This window comes from Bombina bombina, chromosome 3 (assembly GCF_027579735.1).
Source record: "Bombina bombina isolate aBomBom1 chromosome 3, aBomBom1.pri, whole genome shotgun sequence".
In the NCBI taxonomy this organism is placed as follows: Eukaryota; Metazoa; Chordata; class Amphibia; order Anura; family Bombinatoridae; genus Bombina; species Bombina bombina.
Window position 1 is genome coordinate 853928033 of NC_069501.1, and position 22638 is coordinate 853950670.

Below are 22638 nucleotides of genomic sequence, written 5' to 3' on the forward strand. Positions count from 1 at the left end.
TGAGCCAATCCCATGAGGCATCTATGTGCAGCCACCAATCAGTAGCTACTGAGCCGATCTAGATATGCTTTTTAGCAAAGAATATCAAGAAAATGAAGCAAAATAGATAACAGAAGTAAATTAGAAAGATGTTTAAAATCGCTTGCTCTATCTGAATCATAAGGTAAAAAATTTGGATTTAGTATCCCTTTAAGTATACTAATAAATTCTATAGTTACAATGTGGTGATATTTTTCTACCTTTTGTGTCTAGTAATTCACAATCAAGATGTTAAACGGATAGTCTATTCAAAATTAAACTTTCGTAATTCAGATAGAGCATGCAATTTTAAGCAACTTTCAAATTTATTCCTATTATATTTTTTTCTTAATTCTCTTGGTATCTTTATTTGAAAAAGCAATAATGTAAGCCTAGGACCTAGCCCATTTTTGGTTCAGCACCTTGATAGAAATTTCTGATTGGTGTCTAAATGTAGCCACCAATCAGCAAGCACTACCCTGGTGCTGAACCAAAAATGGGCCAGCTCCTAAGCTTACATATTTGCTTTTTTTTAAAAAAAGATACTAAGAGAATTTAGAAAAAAATCGTAAAATTAGTAAATTAGAAAGTTGCTCTATCTGAATCATGAATTTTAATTTTGACTAGACTATTCCTTTTAAGGGTGCAGAGCCGTGACATCATATGAGGGTGTCTTACTGATATGAAAAGATCTCAGATTGCTCAGTTTGATTCTTTAAAGAGGCATGGGAGTAAAATAAATAAACTTTCCTGATTCAGACAGCAGATACAATACAAAATATATAAACTATTTTGATTACTTCTATTTACCTATTTCTTGTCTTGGTATCCAAGAGAGCATACTGAGGTAGACTCAGAAGTGTGCATGTTTCTTGAGCACTATAGCAGCAATATTTTCAAATGTTTTTAGCAATATGGTACATATAGTGCACAATACACATGCACACTTCCATGTCTACAATATGAATGCAAACTAATTTGTTATAATAAATATTGATTGTGTGTTATAAAGGAAATATAGGATCTTATGTTAAAATATATAGATTTACTAAAGGATACCTTAAAGATTAACTATTCTAACATTTACATTCATTATATGATCTGGGGTTCTTTTTTGAAAAATGTTTCCCTCCTGAACTCTATTAAAATGTGTATGTAAAAAAAAAAAGGTCAACTTGCACACCCAAATATTAACAAGATATACAGTATAAGGTGGTAACAGTAAATTTGTGGAGATTTTTTTTTTTTTTAACGTTTACTGTTTACAACTGCACTATATGAAACCTTAACCTCTTGACCGCTAGAGACAGTACAGTAATGTTTTGCTGCTCTCTCTGGATTCTGGAACTCAGGAAGTTAATCAGGCTGGCTGCTGGTGAGATCTGCACTGACAGATTTTTATTGCTTAACGTGTTATTTATTGTCTGTCTTCCTTTTATCACCCATAACAAAATGGAGACAAAAACATCAACAAGCACTGCACTATATATATAACCAGCCAGCCAGGAAGAGAAAGTTTGATGACTGCACGGTGTATAGAGGTATCATCTATTCTTATGGTTATGCTTTTTAATGATTGACTGTCCTGCAGTCAACTTGCAGACCTCACCCAAATTAACAATATAACAGAAGTAACTAAGTAGTTATATCAGATATAAATTTGGTATGGAATAGATGGTATATGGACATTTGGGGATTTTTTATTTTTTTATGTTTACACACAAACATTCACCATGTTACCACCTTACCCCAGAATCTTCTCTTCTATCTTCTTTGGACGTCTGACGTCACGCCGGACCGGACTTTCCCACTGTCCCACAGCAGCAGTCCACTCCACAGAGACAGCCACAGTGCCTGCTCCTTCCCCTGTGCTTCTGCACACAACAGCACCTGCTGGCTCAGCTGGCTCCTCTTCCCACTTCCTCTTCAGTTATGTTCCTTCATGCTGTGAAGGAACGTGACCACTGAAACTTGTCTGGAGGAGGAGAAGCATAACGCCAGTATCGCATGCCATTGCACCATCCATGGCCCATGGGGTATATTGGAGTGCCGCCCGTGGTGCACTGCTGCGTGGAGAGCCTGAGCCGGCATGATGAGGCACGTGTTGTGTGGTGTGGGTTGGTTTCGAATTGGGTCGGGGAGGCGTGCTGCCGCTGCGCAATTACCTGTAACCGTAGCTAAGTAGCTTAGCTCACGCCGGTCATTCATCAGTAAAAATTAAGATACACTCACACTACAGTAACAGTCTGTACAATTTGTTTTAAACAAATATATACTAGTCAGAGCCTCCTCCAGCCAGCATTATGAAAGTGCCGGGGCTGGAGCCATATCCTAGGGGGGGTAGTGACACCACTGATTTTCTCTCATCAATATGTATGTTTTACAATGAACTTCTCTGAATATTTGCGTGGCTAAGTTGTACCTCACTAGAAAATTTAATTTGTACTGTAGATTCGCTATATTTTACCTTTGTAAAATTTCAATAGAAATTATGTAAAAATAAAATAAAATTATATATCTTTTCTCTGTCTCAATAGGATTGAAAGCATATTATAACGTCTCGTGGCGGATGATTGTCCGTGGGTTTCGAGCGTAAAGAGCGATGGGCTCTATCCAACTGAACTTCTTCCATTACTATCGAGTTAGCTATCGCTAAGGATTGAAATAGACTAATAATTTGTTTTATAATGGTGTGAGACATGGCGTCTATGTCCTTGACAATTTATTTTTTGTCGTCTTCCAACACCTCAACCCTGAACCCTAGCTCAATAATGTCCCTTTTAAGGTCTGCACACTCTTCACGGATACATTCTTTTACTTGGCTGATCAGTGCTTCCATTGCTTTTAAGGTAACCGGGCTGTCTTCTAAAGTAGTTAGAAGCAAGAGAGAACCAGGGATAGATGCGTGGGGAGGTTCCTCCATATTGGGACTGTCATTATCTTCAGCTAAGTTATAGGCTTCTTTTTGCTTAAGTGTAGTCTTAAAATAGCTGCTCATAGAGCTAGTTGTGGCTGGTGTTGGCTTCATGGCTTTGTCCATCTTAGTGGTCCTGCGGTGTGACATGGTGTTGTTTGTAAATGATGTCTTCTTATTAGTGATACACCTCAGGGGTTATAGCTATTAATTTTAAATAGACTGCTGCTAAATTTCTCCTGCTATGTGGCAAAAGCTGCAAAACTTATAGTAATATAAGCTATTCAGGAGATGCACCAGTAGCTCACGTATCCAGGATTCAGTGACTCAGTAATGGCAGACCTTTACTCCTGCATTAAGCACAGTGGCCTAGTACGAGGGCCTTAATATAATACATAAGCGTCTACTGTGTTCCTATGCATATAAGCTTGTCAAAGTATATAATAAGCTTGCTAGTGAGGTTTTAATCACTGTTTTCTCATTTTAATGTTCATATACATGTTAGCAGGTATTGTAAACGTGCACTCTGGTAAGTTGTCTTACCGGCGCTTATGCCCTTCAGTCGGTGTTGTGGTTAGGGTCAATTCCGTGGCTAGTCCCTTAGTTTTTTAAGCATGAGGTTTGCTGACTCATGCTTCAGTATGCCTGTTGTGAAGCTTCTTATCGTGTCCCGCTCATGGTTGTGGCCTAGTCAGGTTAAACCTGTGCAGCAGCGTGATGTAATTAGCGTGCGGGTAAGATTTATCCTCCAGATGCCGAGGTAAGTGAGGTCACTAAATGCGGCAGCCTTCGGGCTACATTAGAAAGAATTCCTATGCCCGATGTGTGAGGTCTGGAGCACTAGAACAAAGGTCCCGTCATTGCTGTGTACAGAGCTCTACACAAGTGCGGCCATCTCAGACGACCACAGGCTCCGCCCCCCCCCCATTTAATGCAGTTTTATGTTACAATAACATATGGCTTCTTTTTTTCTCTCTCTCTCTCACACATATATATATACACACACACATACCTGGCTCCTAGATTTTGGACATATTTGTCAAGCACTGCCTTAAAAGACTGGAAATTTCTCTAGTGGACAAACGCTCTTTGTGGGACAAACTTTGAATGTACTCTTCATATAACCAGGAAGTAAATAGTTCCTACTACCTGTAATATCCTTAACAACACATTCAGAGTTAGGTTCAAATAGAACTTACAGGGAATTTCTGATATTTTGAGCCTAATACCTGTTTACCAGGCCTTAAGCCACGAGGTTATTCCAGTAACCATACATATAATATCCAAGAATGTATAATAGTAAATAGGACAGCTATCTTATCAAACATCTGTTCTGAAATTGCCGCCTGACAGATTAGCTCCTCCCTAAAAAGCAAAAGTAATTACTTTTTGCATATATGTAAATACAATTTACATGATAATAAACATTTTTAAGAGCAGGATCAACCAGTTTACCCATATTATACGTAAAATTAATGTTTTTCTTGGCTGGTCAACTTTAGAGATGTATTTTTAAAGCTGTAAAGCAGACTCTAAAAGTTAAAGAAAACATGAAATCAGCTTTGTTGAGCAGCTCTAAGCATGGTAGCCACCGCTTAACTCTTTAAGTGTCTATCCAAACTATGCTGTAAAGGCTCATTTTATTTTTGAAAAATCAACAAATATTGGATCATTTATGCTCAGGAAATTTCTTGAACATAAACACAGTTGCTAAAGCATTAAACATTACATTTTCAAAAGGTCCCAGTGCCCAACACAAACACAAAAAAAATATATTTTATGGTGGCATCATCCAGAAATAATGTAGGCAAAGGCATTATGACATATAAGAAACTTATAATAGTGATATGGAATCTAAGACATTAACCAATTTTTTAGAAACAATGTAACATAGACCTAACACAAGAGTGTACATAATGTTTGTCTGAACCAAATGTGTACAATAAGGCTGAATGAGTGCAGGTGACACATTTGTCTTGTTACATACCCTTAACATAAGGGTTGTTAGCAAATGTTCCTTAAGAACAATCACTGGTCACGATTCATTAAAGGGACACTGAACCCAATTTTTTTCTTTCATGATTCAGATAGAGCATGCAAATTTAAGCAACTTTCTAATTACTCCTATTATCAATTTTTCTTCGTTCTCTTGCTTTCTTTATTTGAAAAAGAAGGCATCTAAGCATTTTTTTTGGTTCAGGACCATGGAAAGCACTTGTTTATTGGTGGGTGAATTTATACACCAATCAGCAAGAACAACACATTGTGTTCATCAAAAATGGGCCGGCATCTAAACGTACATTCTTGCATTTCAAATAAAGATAAGAGAATTAAGAAAATTTGATAATAGGAGTAAAATATAAAGTTGCTTAAAATTGCATGCTATATCTGAATCATGAAAGAAAAAAATTGGGTTCAGTGTCCCTTTAATAAAGATTGCATGTTCTTTCTTAATCTGTACAAAAAGACCCACATATAGGTAGAGAGTGAATGCTGGTGGAAACAGGTAGGATATATAAAAAAAAGAGGCATCCCACAACCCCAGCAGAGCTTGATATTCTATACCCACCAGTACTGAATATGGTTCTACAAGTGTGTGGTCGGAAATACATTAGAAATTCACAGTTATAATGTGTATTTGCATTAATAAAAGATATGTAATGTATTTATTCTGCTCCTATATGCTACTCATGATGCAATGCAAAACAATTTATAATGATGTAATGTTCACTTACTAGTCCACTTGCTGCAATAACTAACATATATGGGCTTGATGTCAAAAGCTGGAAAACAAATTCAAAGAAAAATTAGCGAGCTGTAAAATCAATTTATAATAAAAAAAAATTCATACATATATTTGTACACCTGTTACATGCAATTAAAAGTTATTGCATAAAAAGCCTATAAAAACAAAAGTGAAAAGATGCAATTTATAGATTTGTTTGGCAGCCAAGACAATATACAATTTCCTTAACTGAAAAGCAAACTCTGAGGCATACCAACAAGAGTTTGTGTACATTTAGTTTCAACCAAGTCTGTGTTAAGGTACCGACCACATCCTTTGATGAGACATCAATTCTGTAAATGAGGGATCCTTACTATAGTTTGATTCTATTTAAATGGGCATAAAAGTGCAAACTACTCTGATGTGCTAAAGCATTTTTATTGTATGTATTGCTTTGCAGTGGTTAAACACCTAAAGTCACATCTGAAGAGACAATGCACCGCCAATCCTAACCTGAACACGGAATGGTGAGGAAATCGGGGCATATGTACGTAGCTCGGGCGCGGACGTGGATTGCTACTACAGAGCTAGCATAAACTACATCCTTAAAGGGACATGAACCACATTTTTTCTCTCTCTTTCATTAATCAAATAGAGCATACAATTTTACACAATTTTACAATTTACTTCTATTATCTAATTTGTGTCGTTCTTTTGATATCCTCTGTTGAAAAGTATACCTAGGTAGGCTCAGGAGCTGGGAACTAGCTGTTGATAGGTGGCTGCACATAAATGCCTGTTGTCATTGGCTTACCAATGTGTTCAGCTAGCTCCCTGTAGTGCATTGCTGCTTCTTCAATAAAGTATACCTAAAGAACAAAGCAAAATTGATGGTAGAAGTAAATGTGAGTGTTGTTTAAAATTGTATGCTGTATCTGAAACATGAACGAAAATGTTTGGGTTTCATGTCCCTTTAATGCCTTTGTGGAGTTTAAACAAAGCTTTATGCATAGTTTAATGCAAGAAGACAATTAACTCATGCATTGCCACTCTAGCACTTAATTAAACTATGCGTTTAACAACTTTATGGGGTTAAAGAGACCGTAAATGTAAGAATAAATGTTACATAATTCTGCACTATGTGCGGAATTATGTAACATTAGGATAGCCATATCTGTGGCAAAAGAAAGGTGTTGGAGCCTGCTACATTTAGCTAAAAGGCAGAATCAGGCGCCCTGTGATTAGACAGCGAGCATGTGGCATCGTTTTAAAAAAACTGCAACGCAGAAGAGGACGGCAATACAAGAAATGTAAGTAAACTTTTGGGGGCAAAAATATTTCCTTTCCTTTCTTTTTTTTCACAGCTATGGCTATCCAATAAGGAATGTAAAGTTAGGTTTTCAGAAAAAATACACAGAACATTTAAAAATATGTTACCTGCAGCCCCATGATGTAAACCAACGTTTTATTTGTAATAGGAAACCATCCAAGGATATTGGCAAGTTGCACTCTTGGAACGGTGCAGTAAAATGGCACAAAAAGGGCAAAAACAGGAGCTAAACTGCAGAGGATAAAAAAAAGAATTGTATGATTGTAGTTAATCATGCATGAATCACATCATTGTCTCTGATAGGAACTGAAACTGTCATCTAAAGACTGTTTCATACATATTTTTTAATAAGAGCAGACTGTTTGTGAAATATTACAACATGGCAAATGATGCAACCCAAAATGGACAGGGAAACATGTGAAACTATGTTATTCTCTGTTGCAGCTAAGTAGTGTGTACTTCAAAATGTCAGTTTTCTTGTCTGGAAAAAAAGTTAATTTGCTGAATAAACACGTTTCATTTAGGAGGCAGTAGTAATGTAATACAAGCTGCACAGGAACAGCTAGATAGTTTTTAAAATAGTTTAAACAATTTTATGCAAAACTTTTTATAATTTCTATATATATAACAAGCACAGCTGCTTTTTATTGCACTACATATATATGCATAAGTATGTACATAGTTTGCAAAAGTTTGCTCTTTATAACAGATAGTATTTTGTTTGTTAAAAGGGTGGCTAAAATGTAGCCACCAATCAGCAAGCGCTACCCAGGTTCTGAACCAAAAATGGGCCGATACCAAGACAACAAAGAAAAATTGATAATATGAGTAAATTAGAAAGTTGCTTAAAATTGCATGCTCTATCTGAATCATGAAAATTGGGTTGCCTATCCATTTAAAGGGACAGTCTACACCAGAATTTGTATTGTTTAAAAAGATAGGTAATCCCTTTATTACCCATTGCCCAGTCTTGAATAACCAACATTGTTATATTAATATACTTTTTACCTCTGTGATTACCTTGTATCTAAGCCTCTGCAGACTGCCCCCTTATCTCAGTGCTTTTGACAGACTTGCAGTTTAGCCAATCAGTGCAGACTCCTAAATAATAATCAACAATGCTATCTATATAACACAAATGAACTAGTAGTGTCTAACTGTGAAAAACTTTAAAAATGCTCTGAGCTAAGGGGCGTTTTTCATCGGTTTAGAAATCAGCTTGAGCCTAGCTAGGTTTAGTTTTTCAAAAATACCACCAATAGAACAAAGCAAATTTGATGATAAAAAATTGGAAAGTTGTTCAAAATTGCATGCCCTATCTGAATCATGAAGGTTTAGTTTTGACTTTACTGTCCCTTTAATGATATGCGCAATGTCAAAACAGTCTTTAAAGTGACATGAAACACAAATTTGTTTCCGCGATGCAGATAGAGCATGCAATTTTAAAGAACTTTTCAATTTATTTATATTATCAAATTTGTTTTGTTCTCTTTGTTAAAAAGTATACCTAGGTAGACTCAGAAACTGGTGATTTCTTTTTTTTACATCAATGCCTCGTCATTAGCTTTCAGCTAACTCCCAGTAGTGCATTGCTGCTACTTCAACAAATGATACCAAGAGAATTAAGCAAATTAGATCATAGAAGTAAATTAGAAAGTTGTTTAAATTGTATGATCTTTCTGAATCATAAAAGACAAATTTTGGGTTTCATGTCCCTTTAATGAATAACTATATATAATGATATTGAATTGTTAATAATGCTAGAAGTAGTAAAAGAAAACATAGAAAAGAAATAGTGTAAGAGGACATGATATTTCACTCCAATAAATCAATTTGCATTCAGAGTGACAACACAGGCAGACACTTGCACAAGTTAAAGATGTGCTTAAAGGGACATTAAACCCAAAAATTCTTTCATGATTCAGAAAGAGCATGTGATTTTAAACAACTTTTTAATTTACTTCTATCCTTTAATTTGCTTCTTTCTCTCATTATTCTTTGCTGAAAGGTTTATCTAGGTAGGCACAGGAGCAGGAAGAACCTAGGTTCTAGCTGATGATTGGTGACTGCAAATATATACTGATTGTCATTGGCTCACCCATGTGTTCAGTTAGAAACCAGTACGTCATTGCTGCTCCTTCAACCAAGAGAATGAAACACATTTGATAATAGAAGTAAACTGGAAAGTTGTTTAAAATTGTATGTTCTACCTAACTCCTGAAAGAAACCGTTTGAGTTTCATGTCCCTTTAAACTATGAGCACAAAGAAAATGTAGCTAAAAATACATGAAATTCCATAAAAATACATGCACCACAGTAGAGGCAATGATCTTCACAGTCTATTACCTCCCAGACCTTTACTCACACTTATAGTAAGATGAAAATAAAGCAGATCTTTGAAATGTGTTTAGAGATGCAAAGCAAGTAAAATGACACTGTAGAGATGAAATAATAAAGAACTTGGTATTATTATTTAATATATAGTGACTATCTAGACCTGTCTGATTTTGGGTGTAGGCTACATAGAGAATGTTTCTAGTCACCAAGCAGCTAACAAAACGTGCAGATCCAACCAGAATGTAAATGTGTTGTGTAAGAGCAGTGAGTTCAGAGGCAGATGACTCATTTGTGTTGTTTTCTTCCTTACACATATTTGTATTGCACTGCTTCATTAGCTCCCTCTTTTACTTCTCTACAAACTAATGGAACCATTTATTTTATACATACCATTACTTAAAGGGACAGGCTAGTCAAAATAAATATTTCATGATTCAGATAGGGCATGCAATTTTAAACAACTTTACAATTTACTTTTACCATCAAATTTGCTTTTTTGAAAGCTAAACCTAGGTAAGCTCAAACTGATTTTGAAGCCGTTGAAGGCCAAGTAATTTTGCCACTACCCTATACTCCAATCTGCCCTCCAGTAACAGATCTTTGAGGGAAAAATGGAACTCAAATCAGTCTGAGGACCACTGTCAACGAAGAGTCTGGAGCACCTCAATTCTTCACTTTCCTCCTTGGAAGCAAAGATAAGAATGGCTTATCAGAGAAGGTGGGAGAGAGTGTGTACTCTTGGAGTTTTTGGAATCTTTGCTTCCTCCTAGTGGCCAGGAGTTGAATCCCAGAAGTAATGAACTTGTGGACTAGCACCATGTTCGAAAGAGTAAAAGTGAAAGTAAAATATGGAGGCATCAATACATATTATTTGTGCAAAGCATCTGATCGTTGTTCCCATAAAAGAGAAAAAAAGTAAATAAATAAATAAATAAAAGACCATGCAAAAAAAATAAAAAAATGTTTTATTGATGGATTGGGATGGCCATTAATATCAAAATCCCACAAAAGCAACATAACTTTTTTGGCTGACTGACACTTTCAGTTTGCTAATGATATTATTAATTAAATGTACTTAAAGATTAAAGATGAAGGTGGTATCATGAAATCTATTTAATAAAATTACATTCTAGGTGGACTTACAGCTACACCTCTGCATCAATGAATGAATACTTGAATTCAGTAAGTAGATTTGACAGGCTCCTTTTGCTGATCAGTTTCATAGCATGCAGCATTTTATTAAATATTGGTAAGTGTTGTAGATTGTGCTGTGTTGTAGATTTCATAATACATTAATCCTCAAACACTAAAGACAAAACTGAATACCTAATTGTAAAATAGGGGGGCACCCAAAAAACACCAAATATAAAAATAATTGTGCATATATAAAAACCAGTCCCAATGGAAGAAACAGAGGAGTCTCATGGTGCAGATTTCCAAACAACAAAGGGCATGTCAGCAGAGGCTAAGATACAAGCTAATCACAGAGGTAAAAGTGTATTAATATAACTGTGTTGGTTTTGCAAAATTGGGAAATATGTAATAAAGGGATTATCTATCTTTATAAGCAATAACAATTTTGGCGAAGACTGTCCCTTTAAAAGTAAATATAAAACACTAGTCATAAAGCCTGTGTACACAGGCCATTTGCTGCAGTGCAGCGGTCCCACTTGCCCTCGCTCCCATCCGGCCACGCCAGCTCCCACCCCACCCGCTCTCGCCCACCCTCTCTGATGCCTTTACTCACTGACTGATCCTTTGTTACTATGTCAACTGCTAGGTATATTTGTCCTTGCGCAGTCTCTACTGCGCATGACAGCTTCGGACAAACATATCTGGCCTTTTATTATATAGGATATGTTTAACGATGTATGCATCTAGAGAACCCCCTGTTCTGACGTCAGTTTAAAAAAAAAACAATGAATAATTCAATGTCTCAAAAAGTGAGTGTAAAACCACAGAATACTTATAGAAATTGCCAGTAATATTAAGTAAATCTGTGGTCCTACACATTTAAAAGGAAACAGACAAACAATTAAACTGCATATTTATTATTGTAATGCACAGAGCATTATTATATCCACAGTTTTGTTAAAAAAATGTTTTATTAGTTTAAGTTTAATAATACTGAGTATTTACCTCACTACAAATATGTCTTACCTTATCTGTTGGTAAAAAAAAACAATATGAAACTCAAGACTAAACAGTTATGAAGCCTAAAATAGAATACTTTCCTTTTTTTTAACCAAGTTTTTATGTTAGTTTGGTTTTTACAGGTGTAACCTGTCTTTATTTGTAACCCTGATTTTTTTTTTCTTTTTGTTTTGCTCTTTATACACATATAATGACATTTTATATTTGAGAAGGGAAATATTGCTTTTACTTCCCCACAGTCATACTACAGTCAGAAAAAAAGGAAAGCATGTTTTGAAGTTTTAACCACAGGAAAAAAAAAGGCCGATTATGACACCAAACGACAGATGCAACTTCTGCTAGAAGCACAAAGGAAGAACTCTTAATTCACATACAAGCTCCAAGTGATTGTAAGATCTAAGACCCACAGTGAGTATTAAACCAAATCTATTTATATGCAACATATACAAATTGTTAAAAAATTGATTTATGATTCATATAAGTTGTATGAAAATTGCTAGCAAGTTTGTACCTCAGATTGTGCACTTGAAATGTTTTATTGTATGTATGAATGTTTACCACTTAGTGATTGATTCACTTTTTTTTTCGTTTTAAAAACAACTAAAACATTTTTTTAATTTGCCAGTTAGCATATAAAATATACGGTATTTAATAAAAAAAGATTTTAAAATACTATATTAAGAGAGTGTCCCAGTCTTTCAAATAGATTTAAAGACAAAAAAAATGTACAGATCAGATTAAAACTGAACAAAAACAATTACAAAGAACAAATGTTTACTGTATGCAATAGTTTCCAGGATAGCATTACCATAGCATAATGAAATAATTTAGTAAGTCATTTCCAAAAGAAATGATTAAACTGTGTATTTTCCACTTCCCACAGAAGTTCCTTTTTCAGATATATGTATTTTGAAAATGCTGTGACTAGCCTCCCGATAATAATAATAATTTTAAAAAATCCCATTGTTTGTTACTGTTGGACAACCCTGTTATAAAGCTTTGGGTAGTTTGTTCTGCTAGTGTATTTCACTGACTGAAATTACTTTAGAGAGACAATTAAGATGTCAGCATTCAATGGGTTAAGCATAATTCTATGTGTACTAATAAATCTAACTTCCTTTTTAATAATTTTATATAAAACAGATTTTAAAAATTTTAGTTGAATAATTCCAAGAGTTCGGATAATTAGATTTATACCTAGATGTATGCAAAATGAGAGATATTTGGGGTAACAGCACATCATTTCCATGAACCTTGGTGACCATGTTAATGAGTAAAATATTAATTAGTTGCTGATAAATTATTTCCAACAGATCTTCCACATCCATCAGTTGTCTAATTGCCAAAAAGTACATTTGTTAATAATGGATTGGTTAACATATATAAATAAAAAAACATCTACAATTTAAAATTAAAGTATGAATCAAAAGTAAAAAAAAAAAAAAACAAGACTATTTTAAAACAAAAGAAAGAAAATGTTACTATTTACACATTTAGGAAGCAGTTGTTTCCACAGTTGCTAGAATTTATGACACTACAGAAATGACCATGATCTAAAGAATTCCTCACTTTGATACCTGCAGCTCAATCATACAGCGTTGTCCACTAGATTGTAAAGCATTAATATCATGTTCTGCATCTTCAAGCCATTTCCATTATTTTAAAGAACTAATAATCTCCGAACATCTTCAGGTTTAACAGAAGCAGTCATTTTTTTCTGCATCCTACAGAGGGACAAATGTTCCCCTACTTTACCATGGGGAGAAGGTTGAGGAGTTCCTAGCCTTTAGCAGTGTGCTAATGAAAGCTTCAGTAATCTTTCTATCCAACTGTCATGAATATGGAAGAATTCATAAATAACAAAGTACTGCACCTGAGATTATTGTTTAGAAGAAAATGTAATGGAACTTGTTTCTGCAGACTAGGTTTTTATAGCACAAGGAACTAGTTTTCTTGGTTAATTTAACGTATCTTTCTAAGAGCCCTATGATGTAAAGCTCTCTGCTGTGGAAAGATTATTTTAAAAAGTACTAAAGTATTTTATAGAGCAAAATGTAGCTTGAGAGCTGTTTATCTCATTAATCAGGGTTCTTATTGTGAAGGAGGGAGACATGTATAGGTTTATAATGTGCAAAAAAAGACAAAGATTTTGCAAAATTTCTCTCCATACCAGCGAGTCTTTGATCATCAGGCCCTAAGTACCAAGAAGATTGGGGAAAAATGAGTAAACTAATAACCTAGATTATGTAATTTATTGCATTACTTCAAAGAATCCTTAAAGATGAGAAAGATGAGCACAGCATAAATTGCTACTGATACAATGTCCTATATCACTTTCACATGAATGTCTTCTACAATCTCCCGGAAAAGTCATAAGTTGAGACTGGTGGCTATTAAATCCAGGACAAATGTTGCATGTGATTCCCTAAGACTTTACAAGCCATTAATTGGTTCCTAACTAGAAATTGCTGCCTATCTAAGGAAAATTAAGTTTATAGTAATTAGTTCCTGCTTCAATACAAATCCTTCATTGAGACAAGAGGCATTCAGCCAACACTGGGCTAGATTGAAAGTGGTGCGGTGCACGAGCGATATTGTTTTTGGCACATGTCGGAAAAATCACAATTATTACAAGTTAAATGTAAATGTGATCACGAGAGCGCAATCACCTTTTACACTCATCAGGTAAGCGCAATGGAAACCCTCGCGTAAAGGTTAGTGAGCTAAAAAAGTTGCACTAAACACAAAGTAAATACATTTAAAAGTACAGCTACACTCACATAAAACATTGTCTGATAAAAAAATATTTAGATTTTTTTAAACGTTATAAGGACTCATATGGTTAAGGTGTTTGACAAAAAAGGGCTCTAACATTTATATACATACATAGACATGTATAGAGATATATGTACAGATGTATTTGTGTGTGAATCTATGTACATATTGGAGCCTTTTGTAGTGAAATACCTCAAAACATGAAAAATAATATAAACTCATGTTTAATATTTAATAATGTGTTTAACTGTAAATATTTTACAATCCAATGTACTTCACATAGGGAAATATGTTCTATGTATATTTAAATATATATTTATTTGTGTGTATATATATATATATATATATACACACACACACACATATATATATATATATATATATATATATATATATACACACACACACACAGATATACAGGTATAGATATATATTTAACAAAATAATATATATATATATATATATATATATATATATATATATATATATATATATATATATACACACACACATATACAGTATATATTTAAAACTAAATAGAATTTTTTTTTCTATGTGAAGATCATTGGGATGTAAAATATACAAATTGCAAATAAGGTTTATCTCTGTAGGTCTAATGCGGTGTCAGGTTAGCGCACTTAAAGACAGTTATGTAAATATTAAATATAAAAATAATGTCAAAAATATTAATAAATATTAAAAATTAGTATAGATGTTTTTTTTTAATTCTATAAAATATATATGTATAATAATGATTTTTTAGATTTTTTTTATCCTCTATACTCATTATTAATATTTTTATATTTAATATTTACCTGACACGTCTTAAAATATCTGTCCTGCGCTAACCCGACACTGCGTTAGAACTACAGCGCTGAACCCGGACCACGATTTGCATATTGTCAATTCCAATGTTCTTCACATAGAAATGATATATATATTTATTTCTGTATATATCTGAATATATATATATTTCTGTATATATCTGAATAACTGTGTTTTAATATATATCTATATATATATCTATACCTAAATATATTACAGGTATATATATATATATATATACACACACACACACACACAGATAAATGTATATATAAATATATATTAAATATAAATATTACATATATTTAAAGGGACAGTCTAGTACAAAATAAACTTCATGATTCAGATAGGGCATGCAATTTTAAACAACTTTCCAATTTACTTTTATCACCAATTTTACTTTGTTCCTTTGGTATTCTTAGTTGAAAGCTAAACCTAGGAGGTTCATATGCTAATTTTTACAATTTTTACAGTTTTTCTCCCCTAGAGGGTGTTAGTTCACGTGTGTCATATAGATAACACTGTGCTCACACACGTAGAGTTACCTAGGAGTTAGAACTGATTGGTTAAAATGCAAGTCTGTCAAAAGAACTGAAATAAGGAGGCAGTTTGCAGAAGCTTAGATACAAGGTAATCACAGAGATAAAAAGTGTATTAATATAACTGTGTTGGTTATGCAAGACTACGGAATGGGTAATTATGGGATTATCTATCTTTTAAAACAATAACAATTCTAGTGTAGACTGTCCCTTTAAATGTGAAGAAAATTGGAATGTGTAATATCAATAGTTCAGTTTGTTCACAATATCTGAAGTCCAACTCTGCATGTTGGGTTTTCGCTCGCAAGCAAACTTTTACTTTCAACTTGTAAAACGTGTGCTACCCAGCGCATGCAAAAAGTTAACTTCTAGCAAAGTTTACGCTCGAGGGGGAGCGCTAAATAGTGTGCCGCTTGTAATCTAGCCCACTGTATATAAAGGGACATTGTACACTAGATTTTTCTTTGCATAAATGTTTTATAGATGATCCATTTATATAGAACATCTGGGAGTGCTTTTGTAAAAACGTATAGTTTTGCTTATTTTTAAATAACCTTGTGCTGATTTTCAGACTCCTAACCAAGCCCCAAAGTTTTAGATGTATACTGATGTCTATAGACTACTGGTTGTGTAATGGGTCTTTTCATATGCAGGGGAAGGGGGAGTGTCTGCACTTCCTGCTTTCCCAGCCCCTTTCAGTGGGTGTCCCAGCCTAACATTATCAACAGTGCTAAACTGGGAGATTCTAAATATGTTTTTAAATGGTTTTAAACTGGATTTGTATAACACTATCTGTGCATATTCTTATTTATAGTAGTGCATATTACATGCATTTATATGACAATTAGTGTATACTGTTCTTTTAAGGCTTGACATCATCTGACAAATTTTTAATTTCACTATGAAAGAAAGTAAAATGGAAGTTGGCTTGCGCTTCACTAGAACCCTGGTGACACGCACTTGCTGATAAAAACATGTTTAAAGTTCTGTGCCCCTGGCTCAACTTTTCTGGCAAGTCTGAAATTCTGCACCCAGAATAAATATTGTCTGGTTTGGATACTAAATTTATCACAAGTAATTAGAAATATTTGGTACTAGAGATAATGGAAATGAAAAACTGTGTGCTCCTGCAAGTGGGGCAAGCAAGTATAGTATGCATCCTTCAAATAGTCATAAATCTGATACATTATTAAAGCATTATGAAGGGATTCCACTTCAATTGTATGATCTAGAAAGATGAACTTGTTAAAATCTGTGAGATCCATGAACACACAGCATAAAATCCTTGCACACTTGGGAGCTAAAAACAGCTTAGACTAGAACTGCATTTATTTCTCAAATGTACAATTAATGTAGTTAATATGAATTATATACCTGCATATTTTATAAATAAATTCTTATACATTAAGAACTTGTAAACACATTTGCAAAAAAACCTTTTACCCAGACAAGCAACTGTCTTCATTACATGGATGCCTGCAAAATGCCTCCAAAAGTACAGTTGCTACACATTTCACAGATATGTAATGAGTAATCTTTTCAACAATATTAAAATTGATCATCAACCACCCTATTCATAGAGTAATAAGCATAATGAACATTACACTACCAAAGGGCATTATAGTAGCAATCCAGTAATAACTAAATGCTTAATTTCTGTCTAGAGTATTTACAATGTGCATATTTAGTACATGATCTGCTTCCATGATCAGTATAATGAATAATGGCACTGAATACACGGTGTACTATAACATGGCTGAGTGAGAACAGCAGTGATTTTATGCTGCAGTGGAAATTTAAAGAATTTTATTTTTGTAGGTGAGGTTCTCTGCACCCAAAACCACACCACAGTGCAGAGAAACTGTTAGACGGTTAGTTATTTTAAAAATTGCTTAAAAAGTAATATGTCTTATTTCTTCTTTTAATGTGGCTGAACTTCCTGAGACTTATCAGAGTTCTAAAGGCATCTTTGTAAAGCCTGGAGTTTTAAAGATAGCTAAGTTGGCATCCTGTTTAAAATAACAAGAATCCTGGCAGTTTTTAGGTCTGCTACAAAACATTTTGTTGACAGGGCAAAAGACTGAATATGTAAATTGTGTCCCACTTTCTGCCTGTGAAGTCAAAACCTAGTTGCAATAAAATATAATATATTACTCAATTAAATGTTTATTTTATTGACTCAAGACTTAGAATTTTGCATACAGAACTACATTAAGTCCTATTTTTTCTTTTAAACTCTGAACATACTCTGTAATATTTGCTGATCAACTTTGCTAATGCTATACTTGTGAAGTTATCTCAAGACACAAGGCAATAATTTATAGCAAATTAAATAAAAACTTAAATTTAAATTAAAGGACCATTATAGTGGGGGGAAATTACATGCTCTTGGCAGAAACTGCTGCTGAGCTACTCAACCGTGCTAGTTGTATAGCTGGGTTGTGTGACTACTACAGCTGATTGGCTCACGAGCCACTCAGAACCAACAGCTCTCTGCTGCTCCTTTGCAATATTTCACCTATGTGTTTAACCCTTTTGCAGGGGTTAAATGAATAGATATGAGGATCCATAGTGATAAAAGTGCATGCTCAAAGTAATGAGAGTATACCATCATGTCTATAAGCAGCCATAGTAAGGCCTGAGCAGCTGTTCACTTTATTTAATCACTTGTTTTATGTGTGTGGCACCTTGCAGCATGTCTCAAAGTGACAAGAAACCCATTTTTTTAATGATTCATAGAGAGCATGTGATTTTAAACAACTTTCTAATTTACTTCTATTACCTACTTTGTTTTGTTCTCTTGGTATACTTGGTAGAAAAGCATACCTAAGTAGGCTCAGTTGCTAATTATTGGTGGCTGCACAAGTATACCTCATATTATTGGCTGACCCTTGTGCATGAATTTTTCTTTAAAAAAGGATACCACGAGAATTAAGCAAATTAGATAATAGAAGCAAACTGGCAAATTGTTTAAAATTGATTTCTCTATCTGAAACATAAAAGAAAAACTTTAGATTTAATTTTGCTTCAAGTAGTTTGTGTTTGGTATAGACTGTGAATTAGGAGGAATGTGTCTCACAAAGCATATGTACATAAAATGATGTATATGCTCTGAGCTGCTTATTTCTCTTAGACACTATTAACTGTGTGTAGATGCACACATTAGTCAGAAGAGTTCTTTGTGGGAAATATAGTAACCTTTACATAACTTGTATTGCCAGGAATGTGTGGAAAACATTAATTAATTAGAACTAGTTCTAATTACAAATGTTATAAGGTGAAAAAAAATTACTAAATCTCCACTTTCTTCTCATAGGCTGCTCAGTGTGTTTTCACATAGCTAGCAATATTTTCTATCTACATGCAGTTCTTCAATGCATAAATATACTCTTTCTATAGTCAAAATTCTTTAGAAAGCTGTTTAATGTTATTAATGCATAGTGTGTAATATAGATTTGCTGCGCTGTGTGTGTCAAGAGTTTTCGGGTTCAATTTATTCTATCAACCTATTCAGATTAAACTTTGTATATAAACAATAGAAAGGAGGGCCTAATACCCGAGTACTAAATTATAAGTGATATTTCACTCCATGATTGCTGACCACTATCAATGGCACCTGAATTAATATCTATATACATACCTAAATATAATTAATATAACTAGTGATGTGTATTTTTATCAACCTATACAGTGTTAAGGATTGGAGCCTTAGTGAGAAAACTATATAAAAAAGGGGAAACCCTTATTGGTGTCAGATTATCTATTTAAGGGACCGAGCTACCTCTCTATTAATTACAGCATTCAAATTAATATAGAGACTATACAATTGACCAATTGAGGTCACCTAACCCCACAGGCTCTTGAGATTATTATCACAGTTGAATGTCTTCTTCCAGTACTTTTGACCCCAAAAGATAACCCTACAAGGGGGCAGAATTCAAGGGACACTAGGTGAAAAAAATAGTTATTACAGCCGACACTTTAAGTCAGAGAACATTTAATCCTATTGTAAATGTGTCCACCCTTTTGGAATTGAAAAAAAGGGGTTACTATCCTTCACAGACTTGCAAGCATAGATTGGCAGGTATAACAATCTAATCTTGTCCCATTATAGCATGTAGGGTATACCAGTGAAACCAATATAACGTCTTATAAAAGTGAGAAGTCCTGTATAAGAATGGTATTTTCGCTCATACCCACACAGGGTTATGGGAGCAGCCTTCCCTCCAGCATATTCATATGCAGATGTATTCACAAGTAAGAAGTCCCAATAGCTCCAAATTGGGGGTCAAGGTTGGGCCTATTGTAATTACCCCTACCCGGTATGGGTTATTGGTGCAGACTTTCCTCAGCAGCAATACAAGACCATGCAATTTAAAGCTGAGAATTTGAGGGGAGACTAGAAATTAAGCTTGTACCCAGAATCGGTTATGGAAGCAACTTTCCCCCGATGCAACCAGGGTATGTTTGAAAAAAAACTCCCCCAAGCTCAGATCACCAAGGGTCGGCTTTGATGTTGTCACTCCTACCCAATGTGGGTTATGGGAGCAGGCCTCTATACATGTGCCTTAATGAGACCAGTATTTGCTGATATCCTTATTTCGACAAGCCCTTCAGATTGTTCAAAAGGCCATTAGCAAATATGATTTAAGTACCTGAAGCACATGTCCATTTAAATACAGTGCAGACAAATATGTAAAAAATGTCACTCTTCACATACCTTGACAGCCGGCCGGCTAGTGCTTGTGCATACACAACTCCCAGTGGAGTCACAGGAAATAAAAAAAAAACACTTTCACAAGGGCCACGGGATTAACACGTCCCCCGGAATCACTATGCTCCGCTTCTGTTCTAGCTGGTGTTGTAGACCCACATACATATGGGATTTGGTATAACAGGTACGTGTCAAAGAGGGTGCTCAGCCTATTAAGCAAACACAGGCCTTGTAGAACTCCTTAACGCGGGCCGTATAGGTCCTTAATCTGGCCGAGATAGGTTCCTCGGCCAAGGATAACTGCGTTGTGGGGTAGGCGTTTAGACGCTCTCATAGGGTCGTGCACTGGATTGCGTGCATCCTACATTCTACGCCCCTCCCTTTCTCACTTGCGTTTTCACTATTAGTTTTTACTATTGGTTTCACAATTAGACCAAGATATATACTTGGCTATTTTGCAGATTGTTTGATACATACCCAACTGTGTTTGGGTCTTTTGTTGTCTGTTTCTTGCACTTATGGAAAAATACTTTTCACAGGTTAAAGGCTACTCCCCTACCACTATGCCTAAACACAGGGGGAAAAAACTAGCAAGTTAGCTGACCCTAGCTTAGAAGTTTCTCAAGATCGTAGTGAAGTTAATACAGCAAATTTTGATATTACAGAATTAGTTTCCCAGATATCTAAGATGATTGTACTGCAACTAGATGTTGTTAAATTGGAAATTAAACAGGATATTATTAGCCTCACTAACAAAATAAGGCAATTTGCCTCTAGGTTAACTGAAGCTGAAACAAGGGTCTCCGATCTTGAAGACAGATTCACTGTACAAGAACAGGCTACCCAGGAACATACAAAATCACTATCTATTCTGCAGACGAGAGTAGAAGAATTAGAAGATCGTTCCAGAAGGAACAACATTAGAATTATTGGCCTTCCTGAGACACCTGAGCTCCAGGATCCCATGCATTTTGCCACCCATAGTTTCCCTCAGTGTTTAAATATGCAACCTATACCCCATACTAAATCCACAGAGTAGGGATACTACGCAAAAATTTAGATGGTACCAACAAATCTAAACCGGTAATTCTGAAGTTCCTGAACTTCCAGGATAAAATAAACTACCTCAGACATTATAGGAAAACCAATTCGCTGATGATAGAACAACATACAATTCTAATATTTCAGGATTTCTCAAATGAGACTCTGTCAAGAAGACGCAAGATGTCCCCTTATTGCTAGAATTTTATAAAAGCTAAATATGACGCAAGACTTGTATATCTGGCAAAATTAATTGTATAAATGGGGAACATAAAACATTTAATAATACTTCGTTCTGAGGCAGATAACTTTTGCACAGCTAACGGTATACAATAGGTTAGATCATGGCATCAATGTAGTTGGGCTTAGGAGTGATGAATTTATATTTTTTTATTGTCTGATCTGCTTATGTTAATATGTTTTTATATGATATTATTTGATTTTACTAAAATCCTGAAAGGTTTACTTAAAGGGACACTGTAGTCAGAAATGAATTCTAAATACAATGTTAATATACATATAAATAAGTATTTTTCTCCAATACATTCTTTACCAAATATGTAGCGTTAATGAAATATTGCTATAGGAAATATTTATAATTTCCAAACCTACTTCTAAGTCAGCAGTTACGGATTCCCAATCCGTGCTGACAACTGCAGTTGAAAGATGGCGCCTTTGGTAAGTAATGCGCATGCGCGAGTTAGCGCAGCGTCACAACCAACGTCACCATCTGCAGATACATTAGGCGAGGAGAATCTATAGAGCAGCAGTCGATCGAGCTGCGCAACTAACGTAAGTATTGTTCTTGCTGACGCTTTGAGAATCGCCCTAGAATAAACGAGCAAAGGGTCTAACTTAGATACCATATTCAATACTTAGTTTATGCTAAATTTCAATTAAAGCGACTTTCCACTAAAGAGAATCCCCCTTGAAACAAACGAGCTAAATATATATATTTTTAAATGGCTGGCAAATCTTGATGATAAGAAAATAAAAAATCAGACCATGTTGTATACAATTTGTAATTAAAAAAAAAAAGTCAATACTTATGTAATAAATTATAAAAACGCATTATATAAACTATTATTCTTATAGTTCTATTGAGAGATTAAAAATATATATTCAATACTATTGATCTTCATAATGTATTTAAAAATTATATCTATAGTATTCAGATATATATTTCGAATTCTTTTTAAACCTTTTAAAATTAACACAAAATTACTGCTTTACTTCTTTTTAATCATTAACAGACATAACACATTT

At 34.5% G+C, this 22638-nt stretch overlaps 2 protein-coding genes across 3 annotated transcripts in view; one reads left to right on the plus strand and one right to left on the minus strand.

The window, feature by feature from the left end:
- Positions 1–22638, minus strand: part of UBAC2 (UBA domain containing 2) — a 580006-nt gene that overhangs the window by 241124 nt on the left and 316244 nt on the right. Inside the window, exons 6-7 of the mRNA XM_053707817.1 lie at positions 7095–7218; positions 5668–5715 (exon numbers count right to left, since the gene is read on the minus strand). Coding sequence (XP_053563792.1) covers positions 5668–5715; positions 7095–7218 — 172 coding nt within the window. The remainder of the gene's footprint in view (positions 1–5667; positions 5716–7094; positions 7219–22638) is intronic.
- The window catches only part of GPR183 (G protein-coupled receptor 183), a 75179-nt gene continuing 64374 nt past the window's right edge, over positions 11834–22638 (plus strand). For both annotated transcript variants that reach the window (XM_053707815.1, XM_053707816.1), the window contains exon 1: positions 11834–11886. The gene's annotated coding sequence lies outside the window, so the exon portion shown is untranslated. The remainder of the gene's footprint in view (positions 11887–22638) is intronic.